This window comes from Labeo rohita, chromosome 10 (assembly GCF_022985175.1).
Source record: "Labeo rohita strain BAU-BD-2019 chromosome 10, IGBB_LRoh.1.0, whole genome shotgun sequence".
NCBI classification, from domain to species: domain Eukaryota; kingdom Metazoa; phylum Chordata; class Actinopteri; order Cypriniformes; family Cyprinidae; genus Labeo; species Labeo rohita.
The window spans coordinates 19,231,208-19,253,838 of NC_066878.1; the positions used below are offsets into that span (position 1 = coordinate 19,231,208).

The following is a 22,631-nucleotide window of genomic DNA, read 5'->3' on the forward strand; positions in this document are numbered from 1 at the left end:
TTATCCGGGGGATGGAAACTTTTTGAATTTGAAAATCAGGGTAAACTTATTTTGTCTTCTGGGAATCATGTAATTATCTTCTGTAGCTTCTGAAGGGCAGTACTAAATGAAAAAAATACATATTATGTTTAGGCAAAATAAGAAAAACGCACACATCTTCATTCTGTTCAAAAGTTTGATGTATCGTTTTTCCTTCTGGAGCATCAGTGAGTGTTTGAACCTTCTGTAATAGTTGCATATGAGTCCCTCAGTTGTCCTCAGTGTGAAAAGATCGAACTTAAAATCATACATTCAAAGGGATCAAATACACAAAAATGCTGAAAAACCAAAGAATTTGTGTTTTTCTTTTTTTTTTTTTTTTCAGAAGAACAGCAGATAGTTTAACTGTTCAGGACAAACAAGGGACTCATGAACAACTATCACTAACAGCTTTCATGTGAAATATCTTTTTATTATAATATCTTTATATCTTTATATCTCTATATTCTGGTCAGTACTAAATAAAAAATAACATGCATTTTATATGATCCCTCTTTTTTTTGGTAAAATAATTAACATTTTGCAGATTCTGCAAGGTGTATGTAAACTCAGCAGATACTTTTATCCATAGTGAGGAATGCTATAGACAAACAGTGAAATATCTTTTTAAATTAAATATTTTCACTTTAATTAAAAAGTAATGTTTTTATGCTTTTTTTGTTTCTAGCAATTACATATTTATATGTTATGTACATATATTTGCAAACAAAGTATAAAGTGTTAAATTTTGGTGGTTTCATTATCAGTTTTTTTATATTAATTAATTAATTTTTATCTTGATGCACATGTTATTGCTAGTAACCACACCTTTTATTATAAAGGACAAATATTAGTCCATGCTAAAGACATCAGTGCCACTAATTACTTCAGATTAGCACAGTCAATGATTTTGTCCTGACCAAAGCTTATTAGGGAGCTTAATGATTAGAGGTCTGTTTAGGGGCTAATGACCCTCCATATGCAGAGTAGGCATTTCTAAAAAAAAAAAAAAAAAGTTTATTTTATTTTATTTATTTAATTTTTTTTGGCAAAATACCTAAAAGATGACTCATATTTTCAAGTAAATAAATGCATTGAATAAATACAACCAAAATGGAACACTTATATAAATTATTCATTCAAATGTTTTTTAAAAATAGGAAATATGTTAAGATATTTATTGAAAGCCTTATTACTTGACATCTATTTTAGGTCATGATCTTTTTTTTTATACATGCACACTCTCAGTGAATTGCTCCTTAGTGTTGAGTCTGAATACGCAACATAGACATACTTAGAGTCAGCCAAGCACAAAACAAGAAACGCAAGGAAATCAGCTTTAAACATGCATTTCCTGTGAGTCACTTGCTTTGATTTTGAACTGACTGAGGACAATAAGGAACTACCCTCATTCCCGCATTAACAGGAAAACAACACATGACGGAATGTTACAAACATTCCATAAAAGAACTTTTAAACAAGAGGCACAAGTGAGAATTCATAATATACGTTTTATTCATAAAGTACTGCATAAAAGCATCATACAGCAGTTGTTGTTTTTTTTTTCCACAAGGTTATGTCAAAATAAAAAATTCATCACATTTCATTAGCTCACACACACAGTATCTCATCTGTCAAAGCTGCCACCTATTAATTGGACGTCCCTTTTCCCCGACAACATTTGTCAACTGCCATCTGTCTGTCTGAGTTCACCCCCTCCATGTTTTTGTCTCCCCCAAAACACCCACCTCCCCCCCCCGAAAGTCTTTAATCAAGCTGCAACACTTCTTCTCAAGTAAAGCACCCATCCCTCCCTCCCCAATCTTGACGGTTTAGATAAGACAGACTGGCCACTGGGGTTCTTATCTCTGCCCCTTACGAACAAGTGCTTAAAGGACAAAAAAATAAACAAGCAACTGAGAAAAACAAGACGGTAAGGAGCATGGTTAAATGCACTAATACAGTTTCAAACGTAAAGAGTCCATAAATTGCTCTCGAACCCCTCCGTGGACCACCCACCACCCCGGAGCTCCATGTAAGTCAATGAAGCTCCAGAGGCAACTCCTCGCTTGTTCTCCCGCACGTCTGGAGTGCAGCTGTCGGATGGGGTCTGCTCTCCGGGCTGCTTGTGAACAGACTGCATCAAGTTCTTCGGAACCAGAACGTTCACAGAGTACCTACGTATAGTCCCGGGACAGGGAAAGCTGGTTCCTCAAGTTCCCACAGTCAGATACAAAAGGAAAGTCTGCTTGTCCCCAACAACAAAGTTCTTGTGTAACAGTTCAAGGGTAGTTGCGGACTTGTCACCCACCTCCTCACACCTTAGTAGCCAGCGACTGGGCTTCGGTCTTTTGTGAAGAAAGGGAGCTGGGGGGACTGGCGTGAAGGGCTTTCTTCAGGTTGAGGAGGCAGAGGCACTGAGAGCGGAAGCGGAGGTCGAAGAAGGCGTAGAGGAGCGGGTTAAGGCAGCTGTTGATGTACGCCAGGCAGGTTGCGTAAGGATGGGCCAGAAGAAGGAGGTGCAGGAAGGTGCAGGAATCAGGGGCAAGGTTCAGGTACGAAAGGGCGTCCATGGTCTTCACGATATGGAAGGGCATCCAGCATGCAGCAAACACCACGACTAACGTGGTGATGATCTTGAGCAGACGGCGCTTGCGCTGGTCTTCCTTGCGCAGGCTGTTGAAGTGACGTGTGACGGTGCAGCCGATGAATCCGTAGCACACCATCATGGCCAGAAGCGGGATCAGAAAGCCGAGAGCGGTGGAGGAGATGCTAAGTCCGGCGATCCAAAAGGTCTCCTGACCCGGTTTGCTCACCATGCTGAAGTCCATGGCGCAGGAGGTGCGGTTGGTCTCTGCGTCGTACACCGTGGTGCGAAACAGCAAGGTGGGTGCAGCAAGCACACCTGAGAGAATCCAGATGGTGGCCAGAGAGGCCCGCATGTGTCCTCTGGTCCGCAGCTGTGTGCTGGTGAGGGAGTGAACGATGGCCATGTAGCGGTCCAGGCTCAGGCAGGTGAGGCAGAAGACGCTGGCGTACATGTTGAGCAGCACCACATAGCTGCTGATCTTGCAGAGGGCAACGCCAAACGGCCAGTGGTATCCCAGAGCGGTGTAGACGGCCCACAGAGGCAGGGTCACCACAAAGGTCAGGTCAGCAAGAGCCAAGTTTCCAATGTAGACATCCGCAGCTCTTCGTTTGGACTGTGCCCGCCATACGGTGAAGATGACCACGCCGTTTCCAGTGAGGCCCAGGATGAAGATAAGCATATAGAGCACAGGAATCAGCGAATATGACGGTTCCCACTCTTCAAAGTCACACATCGAGCTGTTAACTCCCTCGTCGTAGTCGTCTTGGCTGTAGTCAGCAGTCATGTTGTCCATGGCATTCATTCCTCCAAAGATCTTTCAGTGTTTAAAGTATCAGTGATCTAAATGATCACAGAGAAGTCAGCTTGTGATGTGTTCAGGTCAGAATGTGCTTTCATCTGAACAAACTGTGGCTTTTAATCCCTCAGGATCTCACACTCCCCTCCCCTCAGCCCTGGCCACGCCCCTCCCACAGCGACCCCTCCCCTTACCCGCACACTGCAGCCTCCACAGGAAAAACCCAGCGGATCTGAGAACAAAATATGACAATAACAAATAAACACAAATATTTACAAGCAGAGCTGCTGAAAAACAACACGTACGTTCTAACTGGCGTAAATAATGCTGCAAATAGAGAACAGAGGATTGTCTTGACAGAGCTCTGCTTTGCACTTTTTTTAATGTAGGCTATTTATCCCGAATAAACTATCATAGGCTACTTTACACGCAAGAATATAAACAGGTAATTTTGCTACTTTTGAAATGAAACGTGAAACGTCTCGAGCTGACATGTCAGGACGTGTGTTTTTGCCCTGAACGGATAAATTGATATTTTAATGCTCGGATGTGAAAGTGTGAACAACGGTCTATTAGTTGGACGATTTGACGGCTCTAATTTCCATCCCAATGCGTTTAACATGCCGCACTCACGGACTTGCCCGAGCAAGATCACATATGTCCAGGTTAATCCGAAAAATGTTAGTGGAGCCTCAGCAATGCATGTTATAAACGATCTCTTGAGTTTTTAACGCAGTTCTCAGGTTGAAAATTACACGCTGAAGCCCGTAATTTAGGCTATTTTAGGATAACCACACAATAATTTGAACAAAATGCTCAACCTCCGCGTTTTCCCTTATACAAATAAAGAATCAAAATAAAGAAACGTTAAGAAAGAAATGGTACACTGACAGAAAGTAGACAGAATAGCCTACTGAAAGTAACGAATTATTTCATAGAAAAAAAAAAAAAAATCAAGTCTTTAACTACATTTTAAGTTCATTACATATTTTAAAGATTTCAAAGTTTACGATTTATCCCTTAAACAATAAATAAATAAATAACTAGTGAACAACGAGATCAATCTATCATTTATGTAAAATAAGTAAATATTTGATACCTTATAACTTATTAAAATATATTTTTTATAGAATTATAAAACAGAATAGAAAAAAATAAAAATAAAGTTTTCAAATACACTTTAAATTTATTACATTTTAAAGATTTGAAAATTATACAGTTTATCTTTTAAACAATAAATAAATAGTGATTCTATCTATCTATCTATCATTTATTTATGTACCTTACAATTAATTAAAATATTTATATATTTATTTACTTATTTGAAATAAATAAATAAATAAATAAATAAATAAATAGTGATTGATGATATCTATCTATCTATCTATCTATCTATCTATCTATCTATCATTTTTAATTTATTTATTTATTTGAAATAAATAAATAGTGATTGATGATATCTATCTATCTGTCTATCATTTATTTATTTACTTATTTGAAATAAATTAATTAATCAATAAATTATCTGTAAATGGTGATATCTGTCTATCTATCCATCTAGCTATCTAGCTATCTATCTATCATTTATTTATTTATTTATTCATTTATTTATTTGAAATAAATAAATAAATTGTGAAAAATGATATCTATCTATCATTTATTTATTTACTTATTTGAAATAAATTAATCAATCAATAAATTAATTGTGAACAATGATATCTATCTATCTATCATTTTTCATTTATTTACTTATTTGGAATAAATAAATAAATAAATAAATAAATAGTATTCGGTGATATATCTATCTATCTATCATTTATTTATTTACTAAATAAATAAATTAGTAATGGGAAATATTAGTATTTGTCTGCAATAAACGCATTATAACGTAAAATAAATGTATTTTAACATTGTGTAATTTTATTTTATTTCTTATCCGGTTGCTTTTATTTAAATCATAATGCATATTATTTAATATAAATCATATAAATTATTAATAAATTACTTACACACAAACAAACTTTGTCAGCTTTTATTAGAACATTACACATAACATCAACACGCAACTAAAGAGTTTAACTAGAACTTAAAAGTACTCAGTTCCAAAAAATCAGTCAGATAATTCCTAAATAAAACTAAAATACCATTCCACCCACTTCATGTCCTTATGCAAGATGCAGTCCAAATATAACATGTCTTATGACTTCATCATATCTAAAAATTCACAAGCATTGCATTAAAAGGGGTTTTCCAGAAAACACTGCAGGGGAAAAATAATATAATCTATTAAATTTATAATCAAAGGCCAACAAGAGACAGAGCTCAGCTAGGATATCAGCAACAGCAGAGAGGTGAGGTTTATTTGACAGAGGAAACCCCACTGTAAACGGCATCAGCCAGAGCATTTGGCTCAGTGGTATTACTGTCTCAAAGCGGAGGAGCAGACGGGAGGTTTCACTCGGCACCATTCCTCGTCTCTCAGCGATGAGGCGTCAGTGGCGCCGAGGACCTGACCCGCTCAGACACAACTATCCCTCCCTGACCCGCTCCTACACACACACACACACACGTGCACCGGTCAGGCACGGGAGGCTGTAAGAGCTGTGACATCATTAAAATGACTCAACACGGTTGCTAGCTGTCGAAATCTCTAAAACTCCCTCTAAACATTGTGCATAAGCTCTTTTTGGTAGTTCTGAGAAAGAATTAAATTTAGATTGAAATGTGCCTCCCATTACAGAAACACCCGAAACTCTTCAAAATAAAGAACCTTCCAGTGAAGTTCTTAAAAGTGAAAAACATTTGAATAATAATTTGAATAATCTTTTTCCACTGTAAAGAACCTTTTATGGAATGTTAAAGGTTCACAGAACTTTTGGTTCCAAAAAAGAACCTTTACTTTAAATGAATTTTTATGTGTTCTTTACTGAAATGAGAACTGCTAAAACTGTTATCTCAACCCCCATCCAAATACACACATCACAGGTGGCATTGGATTTATCTCCCCTTGATTTTAACAGGATAGATATGATAATGGGACAAATGGTATAGATAGATATGCAAATACCTGACAAAAGCAATTGGGGGTCCAACAAATGTCAAACTGTTTATTCCTCAGCAATTAAATTATTTATTTCCGTAAGTCTCAAGTGTCCCTTATCCAAAATAAAGTATCTTATATCTGTTTCTAATTGTTAAATGATGGGACTGAAGCTGCTATTAGCATCTGTGGCTTCTCTGTTGACACATGACAGAGTTTGATGTGGTATTTGCATGCACAAACCATACATGGAATGAATGGCAAGCGCAGTGTTAGACCACACACACACACACACACGCACACACACACACACACACACACATGCACACACATGTACAGGCAGAGTGACAGAGCTCTCCGAGCAGCTGGATTCAGTGCAGCCTCTTTGATCCGTTGTGCCCAACCTTGGCCATGGATAATTAGTGGCTGTGTTTTTCAGAAGTTAACAGACTCAATGTGCCCTGCAAATGGACTGCTTAATAGGAACAAATGTGTGCATGGCATCTGTGTGAGAGCTGCACAGATTTAGGTGTGTATGTATATGTTTTAGACAACTGAGAAAACACATAGGCCTCCTGACAGAGCGAACAATTGTGCTTATTTACTTTTCAGCCAAATTAAATCTTAACAAAACAGCAGTTGTCGACCATTAGCAATTATAGAATTGTTTTTTCCCATGAAATCAATTTATTTAAATAAATGAATGAATGAATGATACGGAAAGAAGTATTACTCTGCAAGAAACCGCATATGTTATTGTGGTGTAATTTTATTTTATTTCTTATTCAGTTGTTTTTAAGTTACAATGCATACTTATTTGCAAATTATTTATATAAAAATGTATTATATATATATAAAGTTGCTGTGTCTCAAACTAGAGCACAACTTTGAGTGATAATATGATTGCTTTAATGCTTAATAACATTATTATTTTTTTTAATATGATACTATTGTAGCTGCCACAAATAACATATTTAAAGCAGAACATCAAAATAGTGTCTTACATTTACTAAAAAATATTATTTTAATACATTAAATAATTAAATAAATAAATAAAAATACTGAAGATCTTCAACTATAGATATTAGATGTATAGACAAAATAAAAAAGGAAATAAAAGGGAAAAAATGGAAATAAATTTAAAAAAGGAAAAAAAAAAATTAATTAATATATTTTTAAAATACAATTTGTCCTAAAAATAAATACACAAACAACCAAATAAGTAATGCACAAGGCATTCAGTTGTGCATTCAGGTTTTAAGCTAAAAATATAAAGACATTGAACATTAAAAAGCCTTACATTTATTTAAAATATAATTATATTTTAGTTAATAAAATAAATAAATACATAAATGAATGAATGAATGAACAAACAAACAGATAAATAAATAAAAATACCAAATATCTTCAGATATATAGTTTACTAATTAAAATACCAAAGATGCTTAACTATAGATATTAGATATACAGGCAAAATAAAAGAGGAAATAAAAAGAGAAAAAATGAAAGTAAATAAAAACAAAAGAAATCAAAACAGAAAAAATGATAATACAAAAATAGTATTTTTTTAAATACAATTTGTCCTAAAAATAAATAAATAAATACACAAACAAATAAATAAGTAATGCACAAGGCATTCAGTTGTCTGGAAAAAAAAAAAGATTTTTTAAGCTAAAAATGTAAAAAAAAAAAAAAAAAAAAAAAAAAAAAAAAATAAAAAGCCTTACATTTATTTAAAATATAATTGTTTCCATAAATAAAATAAACAAACAAACAAAAAAATAAAATTACCAAAGATCTTTGCCTATAGATATTAGATATATAGTTTATTTATTAATAAATAAATAAATAAATAGATCAAAGATCTTCAACTATAGATATTAGATATAAACAAAATAACAAAGGAAATAAAAAGAGAAAAAAATCTAAATTAATATATTTTTAAAATACAATTTGTCCTATAAATAAATAAATAATTATTTAAATAAATAAATACACAAACAAACAAATAAGTAATGCACAATTCAATTGTGTGAAACATTTATTAAGATTTTTAAGATAAAAAATATTAAGAAGCATTAAAAAGCCCTCATATAAATCCTCTTCTGAGATTTTTCTTTGTTACACCAAGGCCATAAAACATTTGGTGTAGAAACAATTTTCATTCAGAAATTGCTAGTAAATTTTACAATTAACTACAAAGAAATTGCTAGCAAATTTCACAGATAATTGCAAAGAAACAGCAAGTAACACATTTAAGGACATGAAAACTTAAAGTAGAAAACCTGATAATTCCTATAATTTAGTATTGTTTTAACTTTATTTTATTTTATTTTATTTTATATTTATTTATTTATTTATTTATTTATTTGACGTCACAAACATGATGTATGGGCCCCACCAGCAGTAGTGTTGACCATGTTAACTTTTAACCAACAATTAATAAATAAAAGAGATAAAAGAGCATCAGAATTTTTTGAACAAAAAGACTTCATTTGGTGTAAGTAGCTTGTCATTAATGAAATGTAATCCCCTCATCTCTCTAACAAAAAAGCAGGATGGAATCATCAAAGTGCATTTAGTTTGATAAACATGATAAAAGTTTGTCTTCATGCATTTCTCGTATTTGTTCCCACCGTCTCGCACGCCATATGACTGCCATGATAGACCGAGTGTGAGGGTCTCCGGTCTGTTTGATGTTTGATGATCCACGGCCCCCCAGTGTCACGTGTCAGCTGCGTCTCTCAGGTGTTGATACGCTCTGACCAGCATCTCTGGCATCACACACAAAGATTAGGCTCAGAAAAGAGCTTAATTGATTTGCCTGTTGATTCCAAATCTTAAAAGTTGACTGATACCACATAGAGGCATTTGTAAATACGTAAGCTGTTCCTCTTCACATGGAAAGGTGTGGCGGTCTTTTACGGCACCCCACCCGTGCTTCATTGACCGATTCTAACAAGAGTTTCCGACTCATTGACACCAAGTCGCTGAGCACCAGGGACGGGACAATGAACGAGTTCACACCTTGGAGCCGTCACATGGCCATTTCTTTTCACCCCTTGAGCACACTACCCTCTGCCTGGCAGTGTATTGAAGGTGTGGATGTTTGTTTTAAATGAGTTTCAGGTAGAGTTTCTAGTTTGAATCTGAAATGCATGGAAATGCAATTAGCAAGGGGACGGTTTGAAAACAGGATCGCGGGATCAAGAGTGCGGACAACATCCGTATGCTCTTCCTGGAGACAGCAAGGAAGCTAATTATATGGCCAAACATCCCAGGTTACTCAAACCCCCTTCCTGACTCTCTTGTCCTGCCATGACCCCAAACAATGATCATGAGGACAAGACACTTGATCCGTATCTGTTTTTGGTCACGCATTAAGATCCTTTAATTATCAAAAGTGTTTGGGAAGCTACTTTAAAGTAGTTAAAGTCAATCTACCAGCAGTTAAAGCTACTTAAAGGGACAGTTCACCCAAAAAAGCTCATCCTCATGTCATTCCAAAAAAGACCTTTGTTTATCTTCTGAACACAAATTAAGATTTTTTTTGTCAAATCCCTGCATAGACAACAATGCAACTGACACGTTCAAGACCTAGAAAGGTACTAAGGATATTGTTAAAATATATAACCACTTCCAAAACAACAATTTACAAATAATTTACTCACCCTCTTGTCATCCAAGATGTTCATGTCTTTTTGTCTTCAGTCATAAAGAAATTATGGTTTTTGAGGAAAACATTTCAGCATTTTTCTTCATATAATGGACTTCAGTTGTGCCCCCGATTTTGAACTTCCGAAATGTAGTTTCAATGCAGCTTCAAAGGGCTCTAAATGATCCCAGCTGAGGAAGAAGGGTCTTATCTAGTGAAATGACTGGTCATTTTTTTCAAAAAATAAAATGTTGTATACTTTTTAAGCACAAAAGCTTGTGTAGCACAGGTTCTGGGATGCGCGTTACTACGTTTCAAATAAATCCTTCTGAAGTAGTGTTTATATTTATGCGTAAATGCGGGGCTGGGGCTTGAATTTTTTTTATTCTGCAAAAGGGGGGCCCGGAAGAAAAAACTTGGAAACCACTGGAGTAAGAGAATCCACCTGCGAGAGAAGAGATTTGTGCTCACGCATTCTGATGTGCCCCTGCATTGCAATATACGCTCTAGTCACTAACCGCCTCAAACGAACTATTAAAAAAAGAAGAAAGTCGTGTCTGGAAGCTACATCGATTTTTTTTAATTGGTTAAAATAAATGGAGAATATCGTGTTTTTCCGTGTGCGCTCGACCATTTCCGTCGGTGGTGCTATGAGGTCGGCAAATCCTTTGCATGAAAACTACGCTGCAAAAAGAATAAATAAAAAGCTTTCTTAAAAAGGCAAAAGAACGCATGGACGTTTTCATATGATAATTAAAAACAAACAGAAATGTTCTCTGTGCGACGTGCGGGACAAGGAGTGAAAATGCTGTGCGGTACAATGCAAAGCGGGACAGGTGGTCACCATAGATTGTAGTTAAATAGTAGTTAAAGCTCACAGTCTTGTACCTTTGTTATTTTTTTCTTCAGATTTTAAAATATTTTTTTATTGAAATCAAATATTTTGGGTATATTTTGAGAAATGTTGGTAACCAAAAAGGTGATGAGAGCAATTGACTTACATATTATCAACTGTTTGGTTACCAACATTCTTCCAAATATCTTCTTGAAGTGCTGCATTTAACAAAATACCTTGCTACAAAAAGACAACTCTGCTGAAAAAAAAAATTGTAATGGTTTTACCAGTTATAATGGGACTTGTATTGATTTTGACTGTAATATATGACCCTGTACCACAAAACCAGTCATAAGGGACATTAATTTTGTCCCATGCAATGTATTTTTGGCTACTGCTACAAATATAACCGTGCTTATGACTGGTTTTGTGGTCCAGGGTCACATATACCCTGTGGGTTTCTACTGGTAATTGGTCGCCTTCTATTAGTGTCTTGTTAAAACCACCAAGTCTTAATGGTATATGTCCCAAAACACACTACAGAATACAATTTTTAATGGTTTTAATGGTTAAAAGTTGATGTTTTGTAATGTTTGTAATGCTATTTGTAATGGAAACCATTCGAATTTTCTGTAATGGGTTCTATTTGTTTCTTTTTTTCAACAGGGAAAACACCACAAGGAACTCGAAAGAATCAGTGAATCATTTTTGGAACGGTTTGAACAAACTAACTGAATAAACTAACTAAATGAATCATAGAGGGAAAAAGAGGACATTCTAGCGTTTGATTATTGTCTTGCACGACTGTAAAGTGCGCAACACAATGTGACCATAACAAAGTAGCATTTTGGACACACTTGTTGGAAAAAGTAGTTTGTTACTAGTAAACTAATTTCCTTTCTCTTCTGAAAAGAGCATTGTGCTACTCGAAAAAGTTGAGTTTTTCAACCATATGAGCTCCCTTATATCAGAAGTCATGAGTTCAATGAGTCAGACTTCCCTAGGGAGTGAATACGGTTCAGTATTTTCTCTCCTGGAGCTCCTTTGTGGGTGTTTTATCTGCTGAGAGTTTCCTCACCAAAATCTAGATAAGCATTTGCCCCGCTGCTCTGCCAGTTTGTATTTAACGACCTGTTGAAAACATCGGATGCTAATCAGGCAGATGTAACACTAACACGTTTCAGCTTCCGCGCTAGACGTTCGAGACGGCTGGCTTTCTTTCCACATGTACCCCAGCAGTGCTGATTTACAGAGCAGCCAGGACAAGCAATTGTCCAGCCCAATTAAATGAGCTGAAAGATGAGATCCGTATGGAAGCCGCCGGTGTTGTTAGCAGTTAGCAATTGGCAGTGTTTATTTAAGTCTGTCTTATCTCCTGCCCCCAGAGAGCAGCGGAGTCACAGATCTCTCAAGAAAGCTGAGTGTCTTTTGTCCCCGCGCTGTATCTCCATGGCTCGGCTTCCTCCTCTTTTGGCGTTCTATCGTTCCGTGAGCAAAAGCGACGCGCCGCATTAAAGTGTAGGAAGTTAGCACTCTGTCTTGAGCTTTGATTTAATCACAGCTTGTTTTAAAATTAGACAAACGCATTGAAGTGCGTCCAAAAGTGTGGCGTCTCGATTTTTGCCCTCTTAATGGCTCAAGTGAAACGCTCAGAGGCCAAACACAGGAAAAGCCATCTTGAGTACATGTGGCGACTCTGACTGATGCAAACGTGTCCGGCCAGAGTTTGTGGGTGACTCCTAATAGGTTCATTTGACCTTAAAAATCACTCTTTCATTGCTCTTTTGTGATGGCCATTGTTCAGGAGAGGAAAGGTTGCTTCTGATGTAAATATCTGGCACATATCAGGAGGGATGTCCTCATCTATTGTTGCTACGCTAAATTTGAGGGTCATTCTGGCAAACAGCCCTGCAAAGTGTTAGTAATTTACCATAACTAGTCCTACTAACCCTAGACTCTATACACTACAAATTTTAACGGGTGAATTTAACTCCCTCAGAGTTAAAATGAACACTTATCCAGTGTATATATGGATACCACTGGTAAAGTGTTAAACTAACACTTTTGAAAGTGTTGACATTTTTAACACCTTGACAGTGTTACTAATAAACTCTTAAAATGTAAAATATTAACACCAGAACGGATGATGAAAACACCAAAGTTGTTGTTCAAATTTAGCACTCATGGAGTAAATGGTCAACACAATACCAGTGTTCAGGTGAAAATATAAAAAAATAAACCCACAAAACAATACATGTTTACATTTATTTATTTTTTTAAATTGAAACACATTTAGTGATTCATGTATTTGTTTCTAAAAAACACATACATGTTTTTTACATGTTCTCACAAGATCTAAAACATCATAATGTCAAGGCAAATCAATGCAAAGGCACAAAATACATATTCTTATTTGGTCCATATGTGCTCTTAATGTTTTAAGGTTTATAATGCTTACATTTATCAGCTTTAACAACAGTCTTTGCTTTGTTTTCAGCATGACAAGATGTGTTTCTCTGCTGTTTTCAGCCAAGCAAGATATCCACTCCCACTTGGAGCATTTCAAAAGTGCTCCTGTAAAATTGGAAAACTAAATAACAAAAACATAAAAAAAACGGATAATTTCACATCCATTTTTATAGCATTTTTTATTACAATGCAGATTGTATCAATGCAGCTTTAGAGTATTAAACAGGGAAATAGTGTGTCGAAATCTAGGCTGCAACAAAGTCAGATTGAGCAGAGATCTTGTGCCAATGGGTGTGTTGACGAGGTGTTCGCAGGGGATCTGTCTCTGGGGCTCATGTAGTTGTCATGGTCTCCGCTGACGTTCAGGGCTGTAGAGGTCATCTCTAGGTACTGATCCACCATCTGGACTGGATACGGACTGGATCCAGGGAACTGCAGTGACCATCTGATCTGGATTCAGTGTGGATCTGGGTGGCTACGGTGACCTCGAAATAAGAACAAAACGGACTAATATTAGCGTAGATGCCATTCTTTCTTACAATGTAACAAGTACATCATGTGTTCAGGGATGTGTTCCCAGTTTTGGCTGACCTAATTAATGCAGCCTAACAATCCTTTAACGGATCTAAATTATATAAATGTGTAAGTGTATTACATATAAGCCAGGTTAAAGAGATGGGTCTTTAATGTAGAGTGTCTTGTGACACTAAAGACTGGAGTAATGATGCTGAAAATTCAGCGTTGCATCACAGAAATAAATTACATTTTAAAATATATTCAAGTAGAAAACAGCTTTTTTAAGTTGTAATAATATTTCACAAAATTGCTGTTTTTACTGTATTTTTTATCAAATAAATGAAGCCTTGGTGTGCAAAAGAGAATTGCATATTCCAATGAAAAGCAAAGGTTCAAAATTAGATTTATTTGTTTCATCTTAAGATCATCCTGTTAGTACACAAATGGCACTGTTTCCTGAAAATGACCCCTGAAATAGCTCTTGTTTGTACAACCTGTACAAGATGCTTGGCACACAAAAACAGGGGCACAAATTTCCACAGCAGTTATCTTCATTTAGCCACGGCACATCACAATGGCTCCCAAGACACTTCCAGAATAAATCTGACCAGTGCGGGTTACGCTGGCCATCACGGCGGCACAAAACAGACACAGTGACTTACGGGCTGTCACAGGAAAGGGCCTGTCAGGATGTGGCCTGCATTTGTGTTGGTCCACTGAGACTGGAGGACAGTCATGTTGTGTAAGCTGCAAGTCTTCAGATTATTGATAAAGCCCTTCCTGACCCAGTATATGTGGAAGGAGATAATTGGACTGAAGTAGTGGAAAAAGAGTTCAATTAAGAAGATTCTGCTAATCATTTACTTCAACAGAGTTTTGAATTTTTTCATTTTTTCATTGTGCTCATTGCAATTCTCTGCAAGGGATACAAGCAGTACTGCCTTAGAATTGGCCCAAAAGAAGGTTTCTTGAGATGTTCCTTTCTTTGGAATGCCTTAAATGCCTACAAACGCTTCTTTTAAATGAACAGAGCCATAGAATTCCAATTTCAATTAAAGTGAAAAGAACAATTCACACACTGGCCCAAAAACCACTCTAAACAAAAATCTGGGTATATTTTGATGTGAGAGGACAACAGGAGATGGACTTTTTCACTGGAGTAAATGTTATAGATTATGGACTCATATTTTGACCAAAAGCAATGGTTAAAACACCTTAATGATGGATTAGTTGTTTTTACAAACACTGTTTTTCTCTTCACAAGATGTTAACTGATGGACTGAAGTGGTGTGGATTACTTTTGAATTATTGTGATGTTTTTATCAGCTGTTTGGACTCTCATTCTGAGGGGACCCATTCACTGCAGAGGATCTATTGGTAAGTAAGTGATGTAATGATACATTTCTCCAAATCATTAATCTCAATCGACAGCATCTGTTGCATAACATTAAATAACTCACGCACACAAAAGCAGGGTTGCCAGATTTATACAACAAAACCTGCCCAATTGCTACTCAAAACTAGCCCAAAACTAGCCCAATCGCATTTTGAGGGGGGGTCCCTGTTCAAAATTGCGTTTCAGGGCATAAAATACACATTTTTTTTTGTTGGGGTTCCCCTAGTAAATTAGCATTTCAGGGGCTAAATACAATGTTATTGGGGTCGTTTCCACCCCACAGACACCAAAAACAATCCACAGCAACATTGTTAAAGTAGACCAATTCCACGGGAAAATCACAGACTTGGCAACACTGCACAACGGTTTCATCCCTTTCTTTCTTTTTCTTTCTGTCTTCCTTTCTTTATTTCTTTAAAAGAAAAACGGCAAAACTCAAGGTTATTGTAAGGCACAGTGCAAGCAAATGGGGGCAATTTTTAGAGGATTAAAAAGAGGGATTTATGAGAATTTAAAATACTCATTCTTTGTTGGGGTTCCCCTGGTAAATTCGTATTTCAGGGGCTAAATATCAAATTATTGGGGTCGATTCAACCTGTGGACATCAAAAACAACCCACAGCAACAGTGTTAAAGTAGCCCAATTCCGTTGGAAAACCACAGACTTGGCAACACTGCACAAAAGTTTCATCAATCGTTTTTTCTTTCTTTCTTTAAAACTCAAGGTTATTGTAAGGCACAATGCAAGTGAATGGGGCCAATTTTTAGAGGATTAAAAAGGGGTCTTATGATTTTATAAAATCACTTTTTTGAAACATTTGTGCATTATCTGAGCTGTAAAATTCAAGTTCTTTATATTTTAACCATCATTTAAGGGTTTGTGTCTAAAATTTGCTAAAACATTACACAGAGAAGTTTAGAAAACAGTCTTTCCACACTAAAGTCATGGTAAAATGTTGTTCAAAACTTGTTACTAGACTATTGAAAAATGTGTGTTTTAACATTTACAAACTGTCCTACTTCCATTATAAGAGCCTCACTCTAACCCAGATCTGTTCTTTTTTCTAAAGATAATTGTTGTTTATGCCACAAATCCTGCCGATTGAGCTTAACTTGAACCTAGAGATATTTTAATCACCTTATCTTTTGCTTTTTTAGCTTAACAATATTTGTACTAGTTCACAAGTCTTATAATTTAACAGTGTGACACTCTCAGACTGCTGAATTATGCGACTCATCAATTACTAGCCATTGGGCCTGTAGCCATTTCTGGCTTTGATCAAAGGCCACGTATAGATGTTAAAATATGTTTAATTGATTACTGCTAAGAAAATGCTAATCGTACTGCACGTGTCCTTATACACATATGCCATATAGCGTTCATTCGATTCACATAATGAAGGTGGGGTTCACAGCAGCTGGAACACAATAAACCATTGTCCACAAAAATCAGACTCTTGCTTGCCATATGGTTTTGTAATCAATCTACACTAAAATGTGCTCTTAAGTGGCTGCCCATTGTGCACAACATCAGTGTCTACTCATCCATCCTACTCACTGTCAGGACACACACACACACACACACACATATGCGATCTCTGACACACAGATGTATGACATCATTGCCTCATTAGGATCCATTGTTCACTTCTAAACTCTAGAGGCACACAGAGTGTGCAAGGTCTTTGCTTTTCAAAGGCTTTTTTCATTTACAACAAGTTACTAAGTAACATTTAAAGAGATAGTCACCCAGAAATGAAAATGATGCCATTATTTACTCACCCTCATGTTCATTTATGCAACAAAAATGTAAAAATATGAAGAATATTTTTTGTGATGTGAATGTGGAGAATTTCAAACTGCAAAAACATGGAAGAAGAAACCCATATTTTCTTTCATATTATGACGTACATTAGAGATACATCAAGAGAAAAATTAATGCGGGAACGTGTTTCAATCCATCAGTTGTTGACTGGATTTTGAGATGTGGGCGGGGCAGTCGATTGTGGAGGGGCGGGGTTTAAGCAGACCAAATGAGTGAAGAAGTCTGGCATATGTCATCAGAGAGAAGATCAAGATATTTTAATTGAAAATCGAAACATATACATGAATGAATTGATCTAATTAACGGGATAGTTCACCATTTACTCATTCTCAAGCCATCTTAGGTGTATAGACCAATTATAGGTTTGTAAACATTCGGGATTCATGGTTGCAGAAAACACTTGAGAGATAGCCTTTACAGCTAGAGAATTACACAGATACAAGACAAAATAATTACATTTAAAGGGGTCATCAGATGCCCATTTTCCACAAGTTGATATGATTCTTTAGGGTCTTAATGAAAAGTCTATAATATACTTTGGTTAAAAATTCTTAATGGTAGTGTAAAACAACACCCTTTTTACCTTGCCAAAATCAGCTCTCAAAAATGAGCTCTGCTCGCCCCGCCCCTCTCTTTCTCTCTGTGGAGTGACGAGCCTGTTTACTTTAGCCGCATTTAGCCGCAAACTTGCTAACTAGCACATTATTAGTAAAGGCGGTCACACAGATTCATAAAAAAAATCCTTATACTCACTTCTGCTGTAAGTGAAGCTGGATCATGAATGATTTGCGCGAACATAGATGGATATATGTAGATTGGGAGGCGCATTCCCTTCACAAACAAACGTAATCTACTGCATCTTCAGCGGCTCAGATGTCGGGAGTAAATGACGACCACTATGTTCATTATTACATCCAGCAACACAACACCTCAATCTCAAAAGATATTCTTGTGTAACTTACATCCCTGCTCCAGCATCGAAACAAAGAGGTTGGACTGTTACAGCTGATCTGAGGTAAGACGCTCATGTCAATCAACTATCGTGGGAGCGGAATCTGTCGGTGTGACGCCACAACAACAGGCATCTGAGAATGGCTCGGTTTGAAAAAGGGAATATTATTTTTACAGATTAATTAAAAACCACTCCATGGATTTTTATCATTATAGGGTAGATTTGTACATACACTGCCAACACACATTAATGTTCAAACAACACGTAAAAGTGAACTTAGCATCCGATGACCCCTTTAAAAAGATTATACATTATATTGATTAGATGTTATTTACAAAATATTTCAAAATATTTCACATATTACAAGAGCTTGTCACCCAGCGATAAGCACTGTTATTCAACGAAACTGACGTTAGATAGTGGGATAGTCTTACAGAACCGAAACAGGGATGGCGGTTTTTGTGGGCGGAGCCTATCTGGTGACAGAAAATGACGGTTTTCATGTGGCAGTCTATAGAGCCATGGAATAAAAGAATAAAAAAAGGTCAATTTGATTTTATATTTCAAAATTCTGATTTTATTCTCAAGATTATATCTCACAATTCTAATAAGGAAAAAACAACTCGTCATTCTCTCTTTTCCCCTCGGCTCAGAATAGGAGTTTATGTCCTACACTTCTGTCTTTTTTCCCTCAGAATTGATAAACTCACTATTGTTGAGTTAAATCGAGTTATAAAGTCAGAATTAGGAGATACAAACTTGCATTTGTAAGGAAAAAAAATGTCAGAATTGTGAGATAAAATAACTAAATGTTATGTAAAAATGTTAATAGTAATAGGTTTAAATAATATTTCATGCTGTAACTGTAGGGCTAATGCAATACGTTCCCTGTGAACAGCATATGTAAATATTATGTAGACCTATTGTTTAATTCAAGTATATGCTTTAAAAGTAGAGTAATCATAGCCATTTTCATCCATAGTACGTCTGTTTAAACGTCTGCATTTAGCTTCAAATTGCATCTTTGATGACAGTATTCCATAAAAATGATTTGCATTCCAATTTTAACATCAAAAGGCATAAAACAGTTTTTTCTCTTATTCAATGAATTTTACCCGTTTACCTCTACTTGTTACCAGTGTTTTTCTGCAGCCACTGTGCACGTGGAGCTGCAAGTGACATAACTATGAATGGCTGTTGAGATTTTAAAGCCCAAAAAAGTGCATCCATCAATCATAAATAGTGCTCCACACAGCTCCGGACAGTTAATAAAGGCCTTCTAAAGTGAATCGATGCATTTGTGTAAGAAAAATATCCATATATAACACTTTATAAACCGTAATCTGTAGCTTCCGCAAACTGTCGTACGCACATTTATAAAAGAGTGGCATTCCAGCGGATGACGTAGGATGCAAGCGTATCGTAAGCATAGCATGCTTTTGGATTTTTAGCATTTATATTGTGTGTTAGCTGGTCTAGGGATTGTGAGAAGATGCAGACGTCCAGTCTGTCCAGACGAGCTACTTGGAGGAAACTCTTATCACGGCTCCCGCGTCAGCTTCTCTCATATCATCTTTAGTGTGTGCTTGTTTGCCTATTTCTAAGCTTTTACCCACTCATATATGTTAAACACCATGTTTTGTCACAGTCACCCCAATCAGCCCCACTAATGAGTGTGTGTGTGTGAGTGTGTGTATCCTGTATCTGCATCCATGGCTTCCTCACTGAGGAGAGAGGGTTTCAGGGACGGGAAGATAGGAGACGGTAGGGACATGAAGCAACAATGGCAGGAAGAGCGTCCAGATCAAATAGAGATTACAGCAAAAAACATTCCTCAAATAAACACTAAACACACTCCTTTAACACGCTCAAACGGCTGGGAAAAATCCCACCACATGCCCTCTTATTTAGATGGAGATCTGAAGTTTTTTTGGGGGGCCGAAGAAGGTTTTTGTAAGAGACTATAAAAGCAAGACTTAATATATTTACTTACTACAATTAGTTATTAAAAATGTAACAAAAATGCATTTAATGACCCATGCAAAATACATATTGTAAGTTCACAGGCAGCACAGCTGCAGCTGCTACTATATGCAATTCTAAAATATTCTCACTGTGAGCAAGCAGCACACTAAATGTAACAACTAGGCTATTATTCTGGCCACAACAACTTCAATTAAGCAAACCATGACAGCAAGGCCACTCAGGTCAATCTAGGCCAAAAATAGATTGTTTCTCCACTGACCCTGAAACAGAATTTGGCACAACCTCTTGTGGAGACTAAACTAATGCATTATTTTGACAAACAATATGATAAAGTCTATAGGCACACACCCAAAGATGTTCCTGCAGAGCTGTAAATAATAAACAGTGAGCAGTGAGGTGGATTGAGCGGGTTGTTGATCTCTGAGTCATCCTGTGGCAGGAGTAAACAGCTGAATTCCTCTTCCTGCCCTCTGTCCACAGTAAAAGCATCTGTTTGACCTCTGACCCTGACCTGACAGAACCAACTTCCTGACCCACATGGACTACTGGATGTGTCCATGCCAACAGCCATCATCTGAACTAACAAACACTGTGCCACACACCGAACACACACACTCAGCTGCAGAGCAAGAGAAGAAGAAAGTGAATGCTGCGTTTAAACAAAAATGAATTGATTTTACGTTCCCATGTTAAACAGATGTTAAATATTGACTATAGTAGCTTCATAATATTAAAGTTGAACCACTGATGTCACATGGACAATTTTATTGATGTCCTTACTACCTTTCTGGGCCTTGAACGTGTCAGTTGCATTGCAGTCATTCCAGAATCAGAAAGCTCTCGGATTTCATCAAAAATATATTTATTTTTTGTTCAAAAGATGAACGAAAGTCTTACGGGTTTGAAACGACATGAAGGTGAGTAATTAATGACAGAATTTTTTTATTTTTGGGTGAACTATCCCTTTAAGTTGATATCATAATTAAGTTGGCTTGAGAAAGACCTTCAGACTGTATCTGTATCTTTTCTAACTGATCCGACTTATGGTTTTCGTAAACCAGACTATCAAATCCACCAAAAATCCCATAGACTTACATTGAGGGGGTGAAAACTTTTGTACAATGAGTCTAATGGTGTATTTGAACTGTTTATTGCTATAGCAAAGCCTAACAACTCCTACCGGGAAAAAAAAAAAACATCAAAACCAGCCTAATCTGATTGGCTAGTCTTAGCTGGTCAAGCTGGGAGACCTGCTAAAAGATCAACCAAACTAAACCAGCTAAGACTAGACAACATACCTCGCTTTTTTTTGGCTGTTTTTTAACTCAATCAACTGGGTTTAGCTTGATTAAACATGCTAATCGTGCTAACAACATGCTAGTAACATGGTAGTCACTTGCTAATCATGGTAGCAACGTGCTAATAACATGCTAATTATGCTAAAAACATGGTAGCAACATGCTGATAATTTGCTAATCATATCAGAAACATGCTAGCAACATGCAAATCCTACTAGAAACATGCTAGCAACATGATGGTAACTTGCTAATCAGGCTATCAACATGCTAGCAATTTGCTATTCATGCTAACAACATGATAACGTGCTAATCATGCTAGAAACATGCTAGCAGGATGCTAATAACTGGCTAATCATGCTAGCAACATGCAAATAACATGTTAAAAATGGCAAAAACATGGTAGCAACATGCTATAAAAATGCTAATAACAGGCAAATCATGCTAGAAACATGCTAGCAACATGCTAGTAACTTGCTAATCTTGCTAGTAACGTTAGCAATTTGCTATTCATGTCAACAACATGTTAATAACACTCTAATCATGCTAGAAAAATGCTAGCAACATGCTAGTAACATGCTAACCATGCTAGAAACATGCTAGTAGCATGCTAGTAACTTGCTAATCATGCTAGCAACATGCTAATAATATGTTAATCATGCTAGAAAAATGCTAACAACATGCTGTCAACATGCGAATAATTTGCTATTCATGCTAGCAACATGCTAATAACACTAATTATGTTAGAAACATGCTAGTAACTTGCCAATCATGCTAGCAAAATGCTAGTAATTTGCTATTCATGCTAGCAACATGTTAATAAAATGCTAATCATGGTAGAAACATGCTAGTATCTTGTTAATCATGCTAGCAACAGGCTAATAGCATGTTAGAAACATAGTAGCAACATGCTAGTAATTTGTTAATCATGTTAAAAACATGCTAGCAACATGGTAGTAATTTGCTATTCATGCTATAAAAATGCCAATAACATGCAAATCATGCTAGAAACATGCTAGTAGCATGCTAGTAACTTGCTAATCATGCTAGCAACATGCTAATAATATGTTAATCATGCTAGAAAAATGCTAACGACATGCTGTCAACATGAGAATAATTTGCTATTCATGCTAGCAACATGCTAATAACGCTAATTATGCTAGAAACATTCTAGTAACTTGTCAATCATTTTAGCAAAATGCTAGTAATTTGCTATTCATGTTAGCAACATGTTAATAAAATGCTAATCATGGTAGAAA

General features: G+C 36.3%; 1 protein-coding gene across 1 annotated transcript; it reads right to left on the minus strand.

The window, feature by feature from the left end:
* Window positions 1–1,515: 1,515 nt before the first annotated feature.
* aplnrb (apelin receptor b) lies at window positions 1,516–3,506 on the minus strand. The gene has a single exon (XM_051120871.1). The coding sequence runs from the start codon at window positions 3,408–3,410 to the stop codon at window positions 2,334–2,336; it is 1,077 nt and encodes a 358-aa protein (XP_050976828.1). The 5' UTR covers window positions 3,411–3,506; the 3' UTR covers window positions 1,516–2,333.
* Window positions 3,507–22,631: the final 19,125 nt, after the last annotated feature.

Excerpts from the sequence above, each read along its gene's own strand:
- aplnrb (XM_051120871.1), bottom strand. The coding sequence starts at position 3,410 with ATGAATGCCATGGACAACATGACTGCTGACTACAGCCAAGACGACTAC.